The sequence below is a fragment of the Meles meles genome, chromosome 7 (genome assembly GCF_922984935.1).
Source record: "Meles meles chromosome 7, mMelMel3.1 paternal haplotype, whole genome shotgun sequence".
NCBI lineage: Eukaryota > Metazoa > Chordata > Mammalia > Carnivora > Mustelidae > Meles > Meles meles.
In genome coordinates, this window is record NC_060072.1 from 118,797,977 (window position 1) to 118,820,545 (window position 22,569).

At 37.0% G+C, this 22,569-nt stretch overlaps 1 protein-coding gene across 1 annotated transcript in view; it reads left to right on the forward strand.

Annotated features, from left to right (window-relative positions):
• The first annotated feature begins 6,846 nt into the window (after positions 1-6,846).
• The window catches only part of EPC1 (enhancer of polycomb homolog 1), a 92,180-nt gene continuing 76,457 nt past the window's right edge, over positions 6,847-22,569 (forward strand). The window contains exon 1 of the mRNA XM_046011716.1: positions 6,847-7,116. Coding sequence (XP_045867672.1) covers positions 7,018-7,116 — 99 coding nt within the window. The 5' untranslated portion in view covers positions 6,847-7,017. The remainder of the gene's footprint in view (positions 7,117-22,569) is intronic.

Below are 22,569 nucleotides of genomic sequence, written 5' to 3' on the forward strand. Positions count from 1 at the left end.
GTACAAGGCTTATTTAAGCAGGATAGTCTCTGTCAGTGTATGATTTTTTTCATCACTAATCTGAAGGTGGAGTGGTGGGGATCATGGAAGGATACATGTTCTCTATAGTCCTGGTTTTTTTTTAATAACAAAAAGAGTAACTTTCCTAGGAGGTAGGGATAGGGTGGCTGGGTTATGGACATTGGAGAGGGTATGTGCTATGGTGAATGCTGTGAATTGTGTAAGACTGATGATTCACAGACCTGTACCCCTGAAGCAAATAATACATTATATGTTAATTTTTAAAAAAAGAATAACTTTCCTATTGAATACTAGATGAAAAATTCCTCTTTGTTGTATTGTTACTATGATACTCCTACAGCATAGTATAAATAAACTCCAACCTAGGAGTTTTACTTACTGTTTAACCACTTCATGTCCACAGGTCCACAATAGGTCAATCACCAGAGAGTCTAGAATTCCAATAAACCATATAGGAATGAGAAGCTTGAGCACCAGCTGAGATCATCCAAGATTTAAGGTTCATAAAATGAAAATGGCTGCTGCTGAAGAAGGCATGCGTGTAGCTGTCAAGTATATAAGAAAAAGAATACTAAGTGAATAGTGATGGAAAACGCAGTTCTAGAATGCTTGCCAGCAACATGATTACAGGGTAACATATAGGAGAGCCATTTTTTAATGAGAGAAATGAGCAGTCGTCTTAGGCACTTAGAACCAAGGTTAATATTTTTAAAAGAATTATATCTGTCTGGCTTCTTACTATATATGTCTACATAGGAATTATCAGATCTCATCACTTTGTAATAATTAAAATAACTTCTTTAATTAAGAGATAGCATACAGGGAGCCTGTGTGGCCCAGTTGGCTAAGCATCTGACTCTGATCGTGATTTGGGTCTTGACCTCAGAGTCGTGGGTTTGGGCCTTGCCTTGGGCTCCAGACTGGGTATAGAGCCTCCTTAGGAAAAAGAGAGAGACCATACATACAATTAAACAGATTCAGTGTACTCATCAACGTATAGCTCAGTAACTTTTACATCCATATGTGTGCAACCATGACACACATTTATACACATACACATGTGCTGTCTCATATATTGGCAACCACAGCCCAGATGAAGACCGAAGATTTCTTGTATTCTGAAGTCCCCTTGTTCCCCTTCTCAGTCTAGTAGACACAACAATTAAAAAGTAGCTGATTATAACAGAGAAAATACTTTGAAGATTACTCACACTAATTGCACCAGAAACCGCATTAGCTGTGAAGAAGAGACCCCATTAAACAGTGCCTCAGACAAATTAACGATTTTCTTTTTCCCTTTTGTGAAAAGAAGTCCAGATGGAGTGAAGGTTCCAGAGGACCTAGTTTTTTTCTTTCTGTGCCGCTACCCTTAGCCGTGAGCGATCTTGGTTTTCATGTAGCTCCGACTCTGCCCAGGTATGGTGACCACACTCGAAGTGGGACGAAGGGTGAAGTTGAGGAGAGAAAGGCCCTCCCTGCTGAGTCAGGCCCCTGTCAGTGTTTTCTCAGAAGCCCCGCCAAATCATGGCTGCCTAAACCTCACTGGCGAAAACTGCATGGCAAATAGTTTTGGGTGGCAAACCCAAAATAAGTGCGAATTTATGAGTAAGAAAGGAAGGGAGGATGGATATTGGTTAGCCAGCAGTCCGGCCACACCAATGGTCACAAATTGCTCCCATGAATGACCTTGCTTGAAAATGCCACTTTGCTTGTAATGGATAAATGCAATCTGAAATCATCCCACAATGGGCAATGTGTTCCGAAATAAACATTCCTATAACCCCTGCTACAGATATAATATTAAACCATTTGGAAAAGAAGAAGTCTAGTGAGGTACTGCTTCAAAAATATGTTTCCCAAGAAACATAAAGAATAACTTTATTCTTAAGAAGGAAAATACAGGGAAAATATTAAAGGGTAAAATTAAAAGAATTTGTTTAAGACCACACAAATAACTAAAGGAATTTGACGGCAGGTGTACATTAATTCATTAGGACCCACAAATGGAAGTTTGGTCATTTTCATTCTGTAACGCTGTTCATGAGGATTATGAACTTTGATTTGAACTAAGAATGATTTCTTTTCAACAAACTGAATGGGACTAGAGTCTACAGATGCACACTCTCTTATCTACACTTACAAATTCCCAAAATTTGAAAACTGAAAACTTTTTCACAAGTTGTACTTCCTGTTTGGTGACAAAAGTTGACCTGAAATGACATGGGGTCACTTATACTCTTTATTTACCCCATTTAGTATGATTGGTCATATATTTTGTTATTTGGTTATGGGGTGCTGCATCATACTGCTATTTTAAAATTACAGAAGTCACCCCCCCCATCCATGGGGGATATGTTCCAGGACTCCTACAGAATGCCTAAATCCTTAGACAGTACCAAACCGTATATATACTATGTCTTTTCCTACACATACATACCTTTGATAAAATTAACTGTGTAAACTAGGCACAGTAAGAGATTAACAATAATTAATAATAAAATAGGACAATTATAACAATATACTATTATAGAAGCTAATTTACGTGGTCTCTCTCTCTCTCAAAACATCTCACTGTACCATCCTCACCCTTCTTGTCGTGATGGTGTGAGATGATAAAATGCTACATTATGGATGAAGTGAGGTGAGTGATAGAGGCATTGTGACAGCATCAGGCAACTACTGACCTTCTGATGATTTGTCAGAAGGAGGATCATCTGGTTCCTGTCAGAGGGTAGGTTCTGTGTGACTGACTGAAAACTGCAGAAAGCAATACTGGGTAAGGGGAACTACTATATTTTAAAACTCTGAATTCCAAAATATAGCTTCTCGCAGTTCTGAGAGGCAAAGGTCTTAAAAACTGCATTATCTAATTGGTTCACAATTAGATAGTGTTTAGAGATTCCTATTACTACAAAAGCTCATTGAAGGAATTACACGTCATTGCTGTCAAAATTTTTCTAAGTCTTCGAATCTAAGAAGTCGAACATATTATTTCTGCCCATGAATACACAGCATTTTGATTTGCTAACAAAGAATAAATTCAAAAAGGATATCTGTTTTGATTCCAAGTGTATTAGTTAAATTCTTGCTTTAATAATGCTTTGGCTCATTTGTTTAAAAAAATGTGCTAATTGAGCTTTGTTCAACTGATAAGAAATACAAGGTTTTTTGAATAAAAAATACCAAAATCAGCACTTGAAAAGAAGCAGAAAATGAGGCAAGTGGTTGCCTGAATTCTTTCTTTTCATTTTATTAGTAATATGTACGGTCTTAGATGTTTGTTTCTTGTTCATATTCATTTATGAACTGAGACATAATCAATGGCTATAATGATGAAGATGAAATGTAGATTTTTTTTTAAGATTTTATTTATTTGTCAAAGAAAGAGCACAAACGGGGGGGGCAGCAGTCAGAGAGAAAAGCTGAGCAAGGAGCCCAATTCAGGACTTGATCCCAGGCCCCTGGGATCAAGACCTGAGCCAAAGCAAGCAATTAACGGATAGAGCCACCCAGCCATCCCTGAAATGTAGTTTTTAAAAAATATAATACTAAAACACTGTGATCCAGCTTTGTAAATTCACAATTTGCATGGGGTTTAGTTTAGTTTTGTTTTTTTTCTCCACTTCACCAAAGTTTCTCTGGACCTTTAAGCCACTAAAACCTCCAAAATCTCAAATTCCAACATTCTACTCTCTGAATATAATTCACTTGCTGAGATATGGAATTCTTTTCTGTAGCTTACAAAACTCTGCAGGATATCACCTCATTTCTGACCTCCTCTGATGTCATTTTCCTTTTCTCTCAATATGCTGCCCCCACATTGGCCTCATTTTACTTCCTGGAATACTTCAAGCTCCATTCTGCCTCAGGACATTAGCACATGTTGTGCCCTACTTCTGGTCTGCTATTTCTTTTTTTTTTTTTTTAAATATTTTATTTATTTGACAGAGAGAAATCACAACTAGGCAGAGAGGCAGGCAGAGAGAGAGGAGGAAGCAGGGTCCCTGCGGAGCAGAGAGCCGATTCAGGGCTCCATCCCAGGACCCTGGGATCATGACCTGAGCCGAAGGCAGAGGCTTTATCCCACTGAGCCACCCAGGCGCCTCTCTGGTCTGCTACTTCTCACATATTTTTCAAGTTTGGCTCCTTCTTATCCATCAAATCTAGCTTTAATGTCACCAGCTTAGAAAGAACTTTCCTTACCACCTCATCTACATGTTTCACTGCCTATTTTCGACTAAGACTTCACTCTGTTTATTTTTTAATAGTAATTATAATTTGCTTGCTTATTTCTCTGTCTCCCCACTAGACAGTGAACTCCTTGAAGGGGATGATAAACTATCTCCTATTCATTAATATATATGTAGCACCAAGCATCATGCCTGGCACATTCTAAACTCATAAGAACTATTTCAATAAACAACATGAGAATAATTTATCCTATGTCTTTCAGTAATATTTTTCCCAAAACATCTCACTCTACATTTTACCTTTAACAAAACAAAAGATGTTCAAATTTTGTAAATCATGAACATCGGCTCAAAAACTCTGAAGAAAATTCTCCTATAAGAAAGCCTACGATTAGAAATAAGCACATTGTGGAATATGAACAGAAGATTCTAATCTATAGATAATAAAGTATACATTTGCATGCATATATATGGATGTACATATATAATCATATATGTATAATTGTATGCATGCAAATATGAATGTGCATCTGTATATAGGGGTGGTGGAAGGGATGGGAGAGAAAAGGACAGGGCTAGGGTCATAGAACAACAAAAGGGCATAGTGAAACTGGCCTCTAACAATTTTTTTCTATTGAAAGGAAAACTACTTAAAAATTACTAAAGAGGGCGCCTGGGTGGCTCAGTTGGCTGAGCGACTGCCTTCTGCTCAGGTCATGATCCCGGACTTCCAGAATTGAGACCCGCATCGGGCTCCCAGGTCCTTGGGGAGTCTGCTTCTCCCTCTGACCTTCTCCTCTCTCGTGCTCTCACTCATTCTCTCTCAAATAAATAAATAAAATCTTTTTTAAAAATTACTAAAGGATTTTAGTCTACTCTCCTCGTTAGATGACTTCTTAAGAATGTTTTCCAGATAATAATCAAGTATTACCAAATTTTACTCTCATCGGGTCACTATTGATGAGATTACAAAATAAAATGGGTGTTCAGGTATTCTTTTTACCACAGTTGTTTATTAAATACATCTGAATCCAAGTCTTTTGTCATCTCCTTCAGTTGCCATTACAGCAAGGACAGAGAAGGGGTCTAGCTCGGGTTCTATCTAACTTGGCCTAGAACCCATGCCTGTAGGCGCCCTGTCTGGCAAAAGTTAAAGGTCTCGCTTGAAGATATGGTCTCTACCTCCTGGTTTACCACGGACAGTCCCTGTTTATTCCAGTTGTCATATAACTAATAATATGTCCCCTTTCACTCTCAAGTGTCCTGGTTAAGATGGTAAATTATATAGTCACCCTAGCTATAGCTCCTTAAATGCCAGGCAGGGATAGGGATGCCAGACCAACAAGTGTGTGTGTATGGGGAAAGATAGGCAATTCCCCACCTCTGTCTTCATCCAACTCCTTTAAACCTTGTTCTATCTCATTAGAAATTTAGTTGGCAAAGAATGCAAAGAATTTTATCCTTAACATGTTCAACGAATACATATATGCAGTATTTGACACATTTCGATATTTGCTGGCATTTTGACTTCACGTTTGCAAAGGTCGTGTCGCATTCATTTCATATTACATTTTTTTAAGTCTCAGACTTCGTTTTTATTTAAAAGCCCCGTTGCAACCACCAAATACCTGACTCAGCTCACGACTAGAGACGGAGCCTCAAATTTCCCAGCCCACTTAATTTGAAAGCCTGCCAAGATAGGTGAAAGACCTTATAAATATGTAAAGCAGGAAGTTCGAATTACAGTCAAGTAAATCTCTAGTGATTGATGTTCTTTTCAAAACAATTAAAAAAAAAACTCATAAAAGCAGCACATTTCTAAGACCCCCCCCCCCCCTTACCAAAGGTTTCTCCCGAGTTGAGCCTGGACAATGTACTTTTAGTACTGTATTTATTTTGGATTTTTACCACTTCCTGGAGGCCAGGAGGAGGCACAGTGGGAGGATCCAAAAAAACTCAGTACCACAGCCATTTTGTTTGTAAGGCAGGGCGGTAGGATTCTGTCCGCCAGTAAGGCTTTTTGAAACAGAATTTTTAAGGAGGGGGGGAAAAGTGCGCCTATTGTTTTAAATTTAACCACTAAAGCCCTTTTATTTTCGTTCCTTGCACAAATGGTAGTTCCTGCGGCTAACGAATTCTGTTTTTACAAGGAATCGAAGCTCCCCGAGCTACAGGAGTCGTGAATTTTGTTCACGGATTACCGCCTTCTTTAGGGACCCAATGATGTCAAATCAAAACTGTTTTGATGGCCATAGTTTTCAAATGGCCATATTTGTATCCCAATTACATATCGGCGTTCGGGAAGTGAGAAACGATTTGCTTATGGAAAGCCTTATATTCCGTAAAAACCCCCACACAGGAGGGAAGAGTGTTCCTTGAGACGTTCAAAGGGCATTTTCCCGAGCTCCCAGGCAGTCGTGGGAGCTATTGTTTTGCAGTGTCACTTAATAGCGAGCTTAGACTTTTGTCATTTGGGTGGCTGTGCTTTTAAAAGCCCAGTGTAAAATGGCACACACACTGCATTTTTTCCGAGCTGCAGGAGGCGGGGGGAGCGGGGGATAGTGCAGACTGTAGGGACACTGCCCTCCTAACCAATCAGAGCGCGCCTGCTTGCCATCGCAAAGTTGTTAACCCCAGAGTCTTCTGGCTGCCGCTGCCTCCTCTGCTTTTAATCTTCGTGGATATTTCTCCGATTTTTTCCAAACGCCCACAGATCCTGGGGGAAGCCACCCCATTCAGCCACTGATCATGGAAGAAAGTATTACTTTTTATTTACCAAATATTTTAAAGATGTTTGAAGATCCATATGCTGCCTGGAGGCTGTTGTTTCCAGGGACACAAGTATTCAGCCTATATTGTTACAATTATTTTTCAAGAACTGGCTTCTTCTCTGCCTACACTAATGGTAAGTTCGTAATTTTAAACATTTATGTCGTTAAGTCTTTGAATGAGCCTCCAGATGAAGAGGATTTTCATTGTGTTTCTTCTAACAAAACCAATCTTTGTATTTTTCTTTTAGCTTTGGTCTCTGCATATTCCATCTAATCTTGTCTGGTAAAATTTTACTAAAAGAAAAAAAAACATGTTTTTTTTTTTTCATTATTAAAGCCAAATATTTGTAATATAAATTATACTTTAATTACTGTGAACTACAGGGGAACTCAGCTATTTCAAGATGGACTTGTTTTGTGCCAGCAATGTTGGTAATGCCAAATATGTGCATATCCTCTTTATAAAAATTATGTATTACCTAATTTGTCCAGGACTAAATTATCAGCAGACAAACTATGGATGTAGTTTTGTTTGTTTGTTTGTTTGTTTGTTTCTTTTTAAATAGGCCTATTGTGGTTTTCTTGATGGATTACTTGGATACAAACTACAGAAAAGCTGCCCTTGGTATAATGAAGGTGGAGATTGACATAACCGGGTTTATATTAAGTTATGGCTGTTACTAAATAGTAGATCTTTTCTTTGCTGATCAGATCTAAACTTGTATTCCATGATATTAATTCCCTGAAGCTCTTCATTAGATAATCTTTGCAGATCTAGCTTGTTTTTCTCCTAAAAGGTACATTTGGGAGACATTTTGTAATTTTTGGCATTTTTCTAATTTTTTTTTCTTTTTGCACACGGTGGGAGATCTTTTTTGTTTTGCATTGATCTGTGTTGGTGGCGCTGTAGTGCTCCTCAACAATTTATGTCAGTTTCACTAAAAGAAAAAAGGAGGAAAAAAAAAGAGGTGGGGCAAGATTTGATCTATTATCTTATCCCTTTATTTCCTTAAAGAAAGTTCAATTTGGTCAGGGGAATTATTCACTTGTATTATTTAAATGTTTATTGTGAACTGTGAACCGTGGGTGAGAGCAGACATGTCGTCACAACCCGTCCAGGGAGCATCAGGGACAAGTGTGCAGTTTGCAGTTGTGTTCTATCTGATCTGATTATCTCTAGATCAGAATTTTTCAATAATTAGCTGTTGGTTTACTTTCTCTTGCCTTCATAACATTTTGCATTTTCTCTATATTACAATACCCTGCATGTTCATGTTTTTCCAATGTAACAAAATGTTTGAGTTTTAGTTCACTCAACATTGTAAAAGTTGAATTTTTGTTTTGAACCTAGGGATTTCTTAAATAACTATTCTCAGTTTCTCCAGGGAATTTTCTACTAGGTTGGCATGTAATAATGCCTACATTATTATTTGTTTTGAAATGATACTTCAATTGAATTTATGTATATCCTTGTTTTGAAAAGAGCAAATGTTTTGGAGTAAGGTAATTTTTTGAGAACATGTACACAACTGTTTCTAACTTTAAAAATACTGGTATTCGTGTCTCTGAAGGCAGGTAAAATGTTTTTCATCTTTGTTCTTATTGAGAATTATCTGATTAGAGAATATGGGGTTTAGGCCCAAAGCTTCCCAAGAACAAAATGTACATTATGATATGACATAGGTTATACCCGTCTCTGTGAACATTTTAGTTGTTTGTGAAGATAGTAAGTATATCCTTCGTTCAAAAAGGAAGTGGGAGGAATCAATAACTGTACCTAAAACAGATTATTTTGCTAAATAAAATAAAAACAACTGAAATACTATCCTAGACCACCTTAACGTATGATTGAATAATTTCTTGAGAGAGTGAAGATTTCTGGAGTTACTGTTTTTTTTCACTTTGAAATAGGTAAATGCTTATTTCACTAATCATTTAAAATTCTTAAGTAAAAGAATATGTGAAAATGTCTAAGAATAGTATCTCTCATTTTTGTTCCATATAATTTATTTCTGTAGGACTCTTTCCTTGAACTTCAAAAATAATTAGGTATCACATCCATAGTTTTGTTTATACCATGCTGTAAAAATTTTAAAATGTCCACTGTAACATTTTATCTCTTTATAAAATTTAAATGCCCCATCAAGACTAGTTTTGACATTACAGATTATTTATAGAATGAAATATAGCAGGTGTAAATGTACTATCGAACCCTCTGGTTATTCTGGAGAGTTTAGTTCTCCGAAGTTGATCTACTGAATAAAATATACTTCCCAATACGTTTGTTGCTAAAATATTCTGTTATTCAGCTGGTGATATATTTTGTTTTTATTTGTAAAAACTAAAAATGTTTATATATTGTAGCCCCCCTTTCAAAAACAAACTGATTCTGTGAAGTCCATATGTAGCTATGCAATGCTCTTTGTTCTCCTACATCATTGACTATTACATCATTGATTATGAAGTAACCATTAGAGTTAAATCTTCACTTTTTAAAATCATCTGTATATATTTACATTCAAGATATTCTTTTATATGTTCCTCTTACATCACTAGGTAGGTAAGGTTTAAATCTATACGGCAAAAACAATTTATTATTTTATATTATTCTCCATTTTTAAATCCACCTTGTGCTTCATTTTAGCTCTGGATTCTTTGGACATTAATTCTTTTTTTAACTGACAATATTTTTGTGGGCATTAGTTCATGAGTTTGGTGTGATTTAGAATAGAATTATTATAAACTATGTTTTTATCATGAAAAAAATCTTTATTTATTAAATGTAGTCTAGAGAGTACTCAGTTTTCCATAGTAACAGTTGCTAGATCATGAACAATAAAAAATTATTTTAAAAAAATCCTGAAATATCATTTCAGTTAATAATTACACATTTCTTTTTTTCTTGCACACCATTTTATCAGAGATAGTAACAAGTAGCAAAATTGACTACATTAAAATGTCATATCATATTTTTTCTTACTCTGCCCATCCCTCTGGTGGAAGGGAGGGGTCAATGAGTAGTGAAATCGCCAAAAACAGGTTGCAGAAAAAATAAATAAATGGTGCCAAAGACATGGAGAATCTGTAAATCAAATTCTAAACAATAAACCTAGAAAAGTAAATTTGAAATTACGGAGTTTGGTCAATAACAGAAATAAGATGAAAATTTTATTGTGACAATGTAATGAACCAATGCAATTTCCTAATTTATTAATTTGTACTCATTAGTATTGCTAAAAATTGAGGAAATTTTCAGGTTAACCAAACCTATTAGGAAAGATGAGATAACAAAGGGAAGAAATATTAAGATGACCTAATATAAATGCTAAAAATATTAGCCAGGGCCAATCTAATATACCTTGGAATGAACTTCTTTAGAAGAAGGAAAAATAGCTAAAAATTTTGTTCTCAGAAAACCAAGTTCAATACAGACCTGAAATTGTACGTTTCCAATTCCACCCACTTCTTGTGCGTATTTACCTCTGCTCTTTCTTGGACATATCATTATTTTCCACAAGACCATACAGATTCACTGCTCTCCTTAGTCAGGTTGTGCAAGGAAAGAGAAGGGGAAAGTAATAGAAAAAATGGGTATTTGCAGTATAAATTTTTTTATATTTCCAAAAAGATTCTTGAAGAGTCTAAAGAGAAAATAAAGCAAAGAAATTATTTCTCTGTGAAAAAGACAAGAGGGTTTTACTTTCTACTGGATTTGTTCAACATTTATTTTTATCTGGAGATTTATTTATTTTAGATTTTTTCCTACCTATTATTTCCTTCCATGCTAAGATGTTGGGGTATAATATTAAGACAAGACAAGCATCCCTGCTTTCATGGAGCTTATTGTCCAAGAAGGTTCAAGTTTTAATCTAAGGTTTTAGATATGGGGGCCTCTCATTTGGAAATAAAGACCACATGAGATTTCTGGAGTAAAAAACATTTTTTTTAATTTAAATATAATCATATGATTTAACAACTGTCCTTCTATTGAGGGGCCATTAGTTGGGCACCAAATATTCACAGACTGAGGGGGAAATAGCCCTCAGATTTTAGATATAGCCCAAGTAGATGCTATATAAATAGTTAACCATTGCCCATTTCATTGCAAAATGAGAAATAAAACATAAACTTACTTAGAGAGATGGAGGTCACTCTGGTAGTGGGAATTTGAGGTGTGTCCTTGTAAGGTCCATTTAATGAAAACTTTTGAATGTGATAGAGCCTCATTTTGTACATTTTATTCACTTTGTCATGAAAAAACTGTCAGTGTAAATAAAAATTGTGAAATGAAGCAGTGAAATATGATTACAGTGTAAAGGATTATATCAAAATTAAAATGTTTATTTTCATTTTAAAACCTCCTGTAATATTTTTAATGATAGATAAAACAGAATTTTTAAAATAAAAACAAATATTTTCATTTACAAAAATAACATAATCACACATTTAGCTGATAGTTAATTAGTTAAGCACATGAGACATGGAGCAGGAAAGTAAGCCCGCTGTTGTATGTAGATTAAGGATCTCTTCATTAAGGATTCTCTATATGTGGATTAAGATGAACTTGAGAATAAAGTCATCAAATTATTTTGTCATAGAGCCAATTAATCCATACTAGCTATAGATGTATTATGGCATTTAGTTTGCTTTTGTACTAACACAGAACCTTCCTGATAGTGACATTAAAAAAATGTGGACATGTATTATTTCAACTAAATCAGTAACAGGAAGCAAGCCAGTTCTACATCTGGTTTAGTAGCTCAACAGTATTACCAAGATCCTTAGCAAGTTCTATTCTTTTACATTGCACAATGTCAGCAATTGTCTTTCCTCATAGTAACAATATGGCTGCTGCAGCTCCAAGCATCATAGCCTGATATTACAATTTCCAAAGGGGAGATAGTTTCTCTTAATACATCCTTCTATAAGGGAAGAAATTCTTGAGGTGCCTGGGTGGCGCATTGGGTTAAGCCTCTGCCTTCGGCTCTGGTCATGGCCTGGGATCAGTTGGGCTCAGCTCAGCGGGGAGCCTGCTTCCCCATCTCTCTCTCTGCCTGCCTCTCTGCCTGCTTGTGATATCTCTCTCTCTCTCTGTCAAATAAATAAATACAATCTTTAAAAAAAATAAAATAAAGGAAGAAATTCTTTCCCAGTGGCCCACAGCACACTGCTTCTTATAGCTCATTGACTAGGTTTATAGGACATGTTCATACCTCACCAAGTCATGGACAAGGAGATTAAAATTCCCATGATAAGTTTGGCTAGAGAAGAGTTCTTGGAAGGGTGAATACCAGCTCAGTATCCAGTGTGATAACTCAGTATGGTTAGCTCCTATTTGCTTTGTATGAACTTTAACTGCTTTGTGTGAACATTCTTGAGTTATAAAACATAAATATCTGTTTTCATAGAGACCAGACTGGACACGAAGGCAGCTAACTAAAAACTAAACTACACTAAAAACAAACATTTAATCAGAGCTTACCATATTCCAGCTTCTAGCTAAGTGCTACTTTTATTATATATTTAAATTCTCACACAAAGTTTGGACAGTTATTATACCCATTTTACAGATGAGGAAACTGAGGCTCAGAAAGATTTGACCCAGGTTACCCAGTAAATGAAAAAGCTGGAGTTTGAACCTGGGACATTTGAAATCAGTGTACTTACCTGTACTTCTATACTATCACATTAGACATTTGTAAAATTTATGTTCTGTAAATGGACATATTTTAAATGCACTATATGATGTCACTGTTTAAATGAATCTACTAGTGAATCATTTTATAAATCTAGTATTTTCATAAAAACAGTAATTGGCCAGTTAACTTAGCAGTTGTATACATCTGAATTTTTGTATGTTGAATTTGCTGAAGGCACACTTGTATTGCATCTTATCTCTTCAGGAACATCTCATGAAATTCGTTCAGAAGTTTGATTTTATAGAGAAAAGAAAGATCAAAGACTAGAGATTCAGCGAGGCTTAGTTAAACTGGATAAATTCATGATTCATAACACTAGGTACAAATAGAATATTGGGATCTGTTTCACAACTTACAAGTTCAGTTTTATGTACAAAATGTTTTATCTTAACCAAGTTTGGGATGAATGGAAGTCTAGCCCCCTGGGACATTTGGGTGGATTCAGTGTACTCTAGATCAGTGGATCTCAGACGTCCCTGTGCACCAGAACCACCTAAAACACAAATTCCTGGGCCTCACAGTTAGGGTTCCTGGCTCTGTTGGTCTGGATTGAGGCCTGAGAAGCTGCATTTCTGGCAAGCTCCCAGATGCCACTAATGTTGCTGGTCCCTTTGAGACCCTGCTCTAGAGAATCAGATGGCACCTGCCATGATAAGTCTTTTGACTTTGAAATATGCCAAATAAAAGGATGTCATTTACTATTTGGCAAATGCAGGAATACACATATATTGAAATACTGAATAGGGTTGTCAGGATAACCTCACTGAAAAGGGAAGAGTTGAGCAATGACAATGATTCTTCTTATGCCTCAGCACGAATATCACATTTCACATTTGCTAGTGAATCATATATGTGTGTGTATTTTTAACCCTTTTTTAAAAAAAAATAGCAATCCACAATTTACAAATTATTTTTAAAAGCAGGTAAAAATAGAACTTAGTTGCGCTCAATCGCAAGTCACATCCAAGAAAGACTTCAGTATTGGCATTTTTCTGGTTTTCCTTGACTTTATCCCCCAGCCACGAATGTTCCACATTCATTAATGGGACATGGTTTTGATGAGACTGAGAAAGAAGCTGCCATGCCAATGGCCTATATTTAGCTTTGAAACTCAGTCCACTGCCCCAATCCACTGGAAACTCTCCATCATCCAAGACAAAGGTCATGACCTCCAGTTGAAAAACACTATCATATACCAAGGAGTGAAGAAGACTTTTTCCAAGAGTTTAATTGCTCCACTGCTTTGACACTCAAGAAATTTTTAATTCTAAAGGTTTTTGCTCATTTTTCATTAAAGTCCAAGAAACCAGCATATTATGCCAGCATAAATGAGTAAAAGACAATGAGCAAATCCAATGTCCTAATGTTCCCAGCAAGCCTATATAAACTTTGAGCTATCCTTTCATAGCACTAAAGGCTTTGTCAAGACACGAGCATGAAGTACCCCAAGAGACAAGAGTAGTTAAGTGTGGATTGATGTGGTCCAGTAGCAAAAAGAGTCATTCAGCTGCTGTGTATAATAAACTCAGATCATTTTAAATGGTCTAAGCCTGCCAAACTGGGCTGTCCAACACAGTAGTCATTAGCCTTCTGTAGCTATGTAAATTTAAATTTGAATTGAAATTAAAGATTTAGAAGCTACACCTATCTGGTGGCTACCATCTTGAACAACAGATTTATGGAACATTTCTGTCTTAGTCTGTTCAAGCTGCTATAACAATACCATAGTGTGGGTGGGTTAGAAACAACAAAATTTCTCATGGTCACAGAAGCTGGAAGTCCAAGATCAGGGTGCTGGCAGATTCAGTGTCTGGTGACGGTCGTAATGTCCTGCTGTGTCCTCTCAGCTGAAGGGGTGACGGGGCTCTCTGGGGTCTGTTTTACAGAGGCACTAATCTCATTCATGAGGTTTCTACCCTCATAACCTAAACACCTCCCAAAGGTCCCACCTCCAAACACCATCACATTGGGGGTTAGAATTTCAGTGTATGAATTTGTGGGGGGAATATAAGCATTCAGTCTATAGCAGTTTCCATAATTGCAGAAAGTTCTATTGGACAGCACTGGTACCCCAGACTGTGCTTGGCTCACACTATTATTACACCAGTGCTTCTCAACTTCCTGTAGTTACCATCATCCAGAAACCTAAAAACGAAATGTCCAGAGATTCTAATTGTCCTGGGATCAGATCTTGGCATAAGCATTTTCCAAAAGCTATTCACAGGATTCCAATATACAGCTGGAGTTGAGAATGCTAAGTTCTTCTACCGAAGTAAGCCACTAAACCAAAAAATGAAGAGGTCAGTCGATTAGTGCTGCTACTTCTCATCTCAATAGTTCAGAACCTACAGTCACATGTCCTAGAAAGTGAGGAACGTTCAAACCCAGGTAAAGAATAACTGGACAGCGTGGCCAATTCTGTGGGATAAACCATTAAGTTGACTGTCTAATGAACACCAGCTTTAGCTGGGAGAAAAACAGCCCAGTTACCACTATTTGTTTTGCATACTGAAAGACTTTCATTCTGAAGTTAATTTGAGTTTTCAAAAGGTAATATGAAATTTATTAGTGTTACTATCCAAGGAAGCTCTTCCTAATGTTTTTAAATTTAGTTCACAAATCTTACCATATTTATAAATCTGGCAAATTTTAGAAATCACGGTCCTTTAAAATGTGGTCTTATTTATATTATTACTTGATTAAATAACTTTCAACTTTTTATTCTCCTTTATACTGCATTTATAAATTTACTGCATACAGCTGCCTCTTTTGGTATCTCATAACCAGTTTCAAGAAGTCAAGAAAGTCTTACATATCTAATAAATTTAACTTGTAAGTATGGTGATTCTTAAGTTCTCTTTAATGTTTCACCACTATATATAATTTTGCAGGAATTGTACTTTACAGTCTAATAGGTTGACCTCTTACTCCAATAGGTCAAGTGTTCTTAAACAGAACAATTAATTTACATTAAAAAAACACTTCTGTATTTGTTCTACATCTTTCTGGAGTTAAAAGCTTCTTACCTGCTAAGAAAATAGCTATGTCCTACCAAACAATTTTGGGTGATGCCTTCCCAAGTAAATTTTTTTTTTTTTTAAGATTTTATTTATTTGACAGAGAGAGATCACAAGTAAGCAGAGAGGCAGGCAGAGAGAGTGAGAGGGAAGCAGGCTCCCTGCGGAGCAGAGAGCCTGATGCGGGACTCGATCCCAGGACCCTGAGATCATGACCTGAGCCGAAGGCAGCGGCTTAAACCACTGAGCCACCCAGGCGCCCCCAAGTAAATTTTTTGATCTGCCTTTTCAATAAACTGGTTTCTTGGTAAGCAGAGGTTTGGATTGGAACAGACTAGATCCTTGGCTGAGACACTGATGTAACATTCTGAACCTTACTTATATTCATTGTATCCCTACACCCCACCCCACAAAAAGTGAGTCATATCTTTACCTTTTTCCAAGTCAGGTTAGAATCTTTGATCCTCACACACACAAATGGCTACAACAATGAACAAATATTTATGGTGTACATTTCTTAATCCTTTAGAATGGATAACTGTCCTTTTTTCTTAATCTAGACACCTTTGAACTTGGCCGAATCTCTCACATTCTGTCTTACAGGACAATCAACTCTTGGAGAGGCTAACAGATATTTAACTGACACTGAATCTCTCCATGACTTTGTCTATGTGGTTACAATTTCCAAGCATATTCTATTGACAAGTTGTTTTTTTTTTAACCCCTAGAATAGCTGACTAGAAGCCTCTCCATACGTATACATTTCTGTTGAAAACATTATGAGAACACAGCTTTGCCTGATCTGTTTGTGTTCCTAGATTTGCCCTTTAACTCATTATAGTCTAACAACAGCCAGGTGAGGAAGGAATATTACCTTGTTTCAAAGAAGAGGAAACTGAGGGTCTGCACAGTTAAGTAACTTGGGCCAGTTACCCTCCTCGTGTGGCTGTTGTGAGACTACAATGAGTTAAAGCACCAAGAAAGCACCAAGAAGTGCCTGATATGTCATAAACATTCAGTATATGCCATGCATTCATTTTTTCATAGACACCCCTGATTTCAAGGACCAAAAGAGACTTTATATAGAGTGTTAGGAATTAAAAAGGTTAGCCCATTTAGGCATATGGGTATCACAATATTATTAGAGAGGCTCTCATTACCCTCTACAGTTACTCTCAAAAGTCAGTAAATCCAACAGTCTCTCCAGCGATTAAGGTTTCTTTGTTACCTGCTCTTCACTCACTAAATAAGTCTTTATTAGGCTTCTGCTGTATTAAAAACAACAGCAACAACACTATCCTGAGCCTTAACAGATTAGAGAGAAGAGAAGCAGTTGGGAGTTGGGGTGAACTCCATGGAGAAGATACTTTTGACCAGAGCCTTGAAAGACACATAGACTTTCGATATGTAGAAATTGAGAGAAGACATTCCAGGTAAGGAAAGTAGTGTGGGCACAGGCAAGGAGGAGAGAAAACACATGGCATTTGGAAATACCAGCTAGAAGTCCAGTGTGGGTAGAAAGTTAGCTATAATGTGTGGGGATTAGAGACTGGGAGAGATGGACTTGCGATGGTAGCTTGGAACCAACACAAGGAGGTTTTGGAATCCCAAGCTAGGGAATCTGGATGTCAGTCATTTCCAATAGAACACCAATTCAAGCTCTTGTAATTAGCCAAAAAATGGTGATGGGATAAATAGGAAATTAGTTCTTTCTTATTTTACCATTTACCCATTAACCTGAGTAGAGGAAAACTTCAATGGTCTGGATCTCTTGCTAAGTAAGTTTTGATGGGGAGAACATAGAGAAGTAGGAAAGGTTGAAAAGTTTGAGACAGTTTTTAGTAAGTGTGGACACTGGGCAGCAGGGGGCAGCAGGAGGGCACCTAAAAGTCAAAAGAATGCATAGGGCATTTGCTTCTGTAATATTGCTTGACAATTATAAATTTACATAATATAGGCTACTTATATTAATAATAATTTAGCATTCTTTCCCCCAAAATGAAGAGAAATTAAAAGAGAAAAGAAGAAAAGTAACAGGCTGGCTGATGGCAGAATGACATTGCTGTTTATTTGAGAGCATAGAAATGAACAGTTGTCTATGTGTTCATATAAACAGAGTTCATATAAATTTGAAAATGTCTAAATTTAAATTGGAAAGCAATTTAAATTTTCATTTAAAAGTTTTCGTCTGGAAACTTTGATGACTCTTAAAAGATTCTACATTTTTTTGAAGTACCCTTGTTCAGTTACACTGATACCCTGCATTCCTTAAAGAAACTAAAGAGAGACAGAGAGAAAACACTTGAAAATAAAATTGTACTTAAATAATGAACAGAAATTTTAATACACACCCTATTTACATACAAAATATATGGAATTTTAAATTTTGGCTTTTATGCTTATGAAATCTTTGGACATCCAAATGAAGTTTTTTTCTTTATATCTAAAATTCTGTGGGACACCTGGGTGGCTCAGTCAGTTAAGCATCTGCCTTCGGTTCAGGTCATGATCCTAGGGTCCTGGGGTTGAGTCCCGCATCAGGCTCCTTGCTCAGGGGGAACCTGCTTCTCCCACTGCGGGGCACTTGCGCTCCCTCTCTCTTTGTGTTAAACAAATAAAATCTTTTAAAAAATAAAGTAAAATTTGAGACTATCTACACACTATCTACACTACATATCTACATTATATTTTTCAGGTGAAATTCACCTGTTACTAACCTGTTCAAAAATTTGGATGGTTCATGGGCATCTGGGTGGTGCAGTGGGTTGAGCATCTGTCTTCGGCTTTTGGTCATAATCCCAGAGTCCTGGGATTGAGTCCCACCTCAGGCTCCCTGCTTGGCGGGGAGTCTGCTTCTCCCTCTCCCTATGCTCCTCCCTCCTGCTTGTGTGCTTGCTCGCTCTCTCTCTCTCTCTCTCATGCTCTGTCTCTCTCAAATAAATAAGTAAATAAAATATACTTTAAGTTTGGATGGCTCATGATAGTATGAGTAGAAAATGAGAAGCTTCCATGTAGATTTTTTTTTTTTTTTTTTAGCTCTGGGATTTACCTTTGTGAATGCTACATTATGTCCACCAGAAAATAGCTCTTTCTCTCCTTGTGTGAGGAAGATGTATAATAATACTCATACACGACACACATAGAAACTTTCTTTGTTCCTTCATGATTGTCTCAGTGCCCATCACACGTATTTAGGCGGTTGTGACCCCTGCATGCGTCGTCCTTCAGTTGCTGCTTTTTGTTCCCTCGTTTCACCTTTCTGTAGATGCTTCTTTCCATGTATTGGCATATGTTACACTTGTCACTTTAAATGGCCACATAAACTGATGGCTATTCCACAAGCATGGAATATTGATTGCCACCTTCATTCAGGAACATCTGAAATGATGAACAAACTTTTGGTTTAAGGTAGTTTACCCGAGGGGCTCCTGAGTGCTGCAGTCAGTTAAGCATCCGACTTGGTTTCTGCTCAGGCCATGAGGGTCGTGGGATTAAGCCCCCCATCCAGCGCCATGCTCAGCACAGAGTCTGCTTACAGTTCTCTCTCCTTGGGCACCTGGGTGGCTCAGTTGATTAAGCGACTGCCTTCAGCTCAGGTCATGATCCTGGAGTCCGCAGGGAGTCTGCTCCTCCCGCTGACCTCTCTCCTCTCATGCTCTCTCTCTCTCATTCTCAAATAAATAAATTAATTTTAAAAAAAGAGATAGTTTACCTGAAAATTAGTCCTTAAATATCATGAAAGGAAATGAGAACCAACAACTTCATAAATTTATGAAGCATTTCCTGTGTATTTTATTTCCATCATTTGTAAATCTGAAAATATAAAAATAAAAAAATTATTTAAAATGTTACCTTTCAAGCTAGGATGACCAGGATATACACAGGACATGCGCTATTTGTTTTTACAGGAACTAACTCCATTAAGGAAAATAATATCTTTTTCTTTTGTGTCTCATATAGTTCATAATACAATGCTTGCACAGAAGCAGGGCCCAATAAATGAAACATTGGGAAATTTATTAAAGTATATGTAACACAATCTAGTTCTTTGATGTAAGATTTAAATGTACTCTTCATACTTTCATCGTATTTTTCAAATTGTTAAACTGGTTAAATTATTATTACTGTTCTGGTTGTTGCTATTTGGTATTTTTCTCAGTGCCTGGATAGTAGCATTGTGTTATTTTCTCAATTTGTTACCTAGAAATTCCCTGCCCTTTTCCAGTGAGAATTTCAGGCTAATTGCAGATCTTCTATTACTAGGCTTAATTATTTTGATCATTTCTGCTTCAGCTTTTATTTTGAAGTTTGTCTTCCTTTTGATATTAATTCTGAATCTTTATTTTCCAATTTTAATGATATGAGCTACATGGATTTCTCAGATCACATTTGACCATATTTATGACAAAGCTACTTTTACTAAGCATCCTCTAAGAACCTTTTGTATAAGCATTAAGTGTTACTAATTACCAACTAACAGAGCACTACAACTTTGACTCACTCAGTGAAATTACTCTTCTAGGGTGTATCTTCCAGAACACTATTTGCTCTTACCCTCTTCGTAGGGCTTTCTATACTATGTAAACATATGGCCAGGAAACACTAAAGGTATATTTACTATAGAAATCGTACATCTCAAATTGAATGATGTTTTCTTCACTTTTTACTTTTAAAAAATTTCATATATCCTTTTTTTTTCCTACCAACTATTAGGAAAAGGGAGATAGTCATAAAATTTGACAGTTGAAAAGTTGGGAGGGACCATCAAGTCCTTTCTTCAAAGTTCTTTTTTTCAGGGTCCTTTTTTCAAAGTTGAGGAAACTGAGGCCACGGGACATTAAGATCAAGATCATGCAGCAAGCTAGGGGTAGAAGCAGAATTGGAACCTACATCTCTCTTTTTTTTTTTTTTAAGATTTTATTTATTTATTTGACAGAGAGAGATCACAAGTAAGCAGAGAGGCAGGCAGAGAGAGTGAGAGGGAAGCAGGCTCCCTGCCGAGCAGAGAGCCCAATGCGGGACTCGATCTCAGGACCCTGAGATCATGACCTGAGCCGAAGGCAGCGGCTCAAACGGCTCAAACCACTGAGCCACCCAGGCGCCCCGGAACCTACATCTCTTAACATAAAATGTTCCTAAATAACCACTTGATACAGGTGAGATCGCCAAGCATGCATTATTTTTAATTCATTGATGACTCAATTATAAAAATATAACATGGTTTTAAAAAATCTTTTACTTCCTGGGGTGCCTGGGTGACTCAGTCAGTTGAGTGTCTGCCTTCAGTTCAGGTCATGATTCTGGGGTCCTGGGATCCTGGGATAAACCCTCATGGGCTCTCTGCCTAGCAGGGAGTCTGCTTCTCCCTCTCTCTCCATTCTCCCCCCTGTTTATGCTCTTGCACACGCACGCATGCTCTCTCTCTCTCTCTCTCAAATAATCTTTTTAAAAAATCAGTTGGGGGCGCCTCGGTGACTCAGTTGGTTAAGTGCCTTCATCTCGGGTCATAATCCCAGGATTTCAGAGTCCTGGGATCAGCTCTCACATCAGTGGGAAGCCAGCTTCTCCCTCTCCCTCTGCCTGCCGCTCCCCCCCCCCGCTTGTGTACTCTCTATCAAATAAATAACATCTTTTAAAAAAAAATTAGTTGAAAAAAATTTTTAAACACCTCTTCTTTCTAAAAATAGTCTAAAAACCCACATGATGGAGGCAATACTATCATAAGGTTATCCTTTTCTCTACACTTAAAGTTGTTTTGTCTTTTATTCCGAGAATTAACAAAATAGAATTTTAAGGCCATTAGACAGAATATAGTTCAAAATTACTCCTTAAGAGCCATTATTTCTCAAGCAGACCATGAAAGTTTATTTGAAGAAGCACAGATTCTGGAACAACCCAAGAAAATAAAGGCAGAGAGTTCTATTAAGATGGAAGAATGAAACTAGATACTAAAGAGACACACAATAGTGTCCTCTATGAGCCTGATATAAAAAGTGTGTGTGTATGTGTACATATTAGCATTTTTGTGAATGGAAGGACAAAAGATAGGGTTTGAAAAATTATTCAAGAAGGAATACTTTTTCATTCCCATAGCATTTCCTTCTTTTGAAGGTTTGGGTTTTGAGTGTTTCTGTTCAATGAAAAGAAGGGCTGAACAGCTAGTATAAACCCAGTTTACCATTTATGTTACAATGAAGATAATTAGGACCTGGTTCAGCCTACTCAGGGGCAACCAACTTCCCACCCTATACTGACAACTATTGCTTAATCTTTCTTTGAGAAAAGTGTTCAGCTTTTTTGTGAAAGAGTATTATCTAAGAATACTTACTGGAATCTTACTATAATGACAGGCACTGAAGCTGTTTTATAACATTTACAGGGATTAAATGAGATAGTATATGTAAGTGCCCAGCCGAAGTAACAACTCAGTAAATTTGGTCATGTGGCTTCTTTATCTATTTATCTTTATCTATTCCAAACTGTCGCCATGCTACAGAAGAGGAAACTGCAATTCATAGAAGTTAATAATTTTATTTATGTTCACAGAGCTACAAAAGCCAAATCATGTCTGACTCTGGAGCTAGTATTTTTTTTTTTAAAGATTTTATTTATTTATTTGACAGACAAGAGATCACAAGTATGCAGATGAGGCAGGCAGAGAGAGGGAGAGAGGGGAGAAAGCAGGCTCCCTGCTGAGCAGAGAGCCTGATGCAGGGCTCGATCCCAGGACCCTGAGATCATGACCTGAGCTGAAGGCAGAGGCTTTAACCCACTGAGCCACCCAGGCGCCTCTGGAGCTAGTATTTTTAACCACTGTATTTTAGCCTTTTGTTTTCTTAGCATGTCATCTGCTAAAAACCTGGAATGCTGC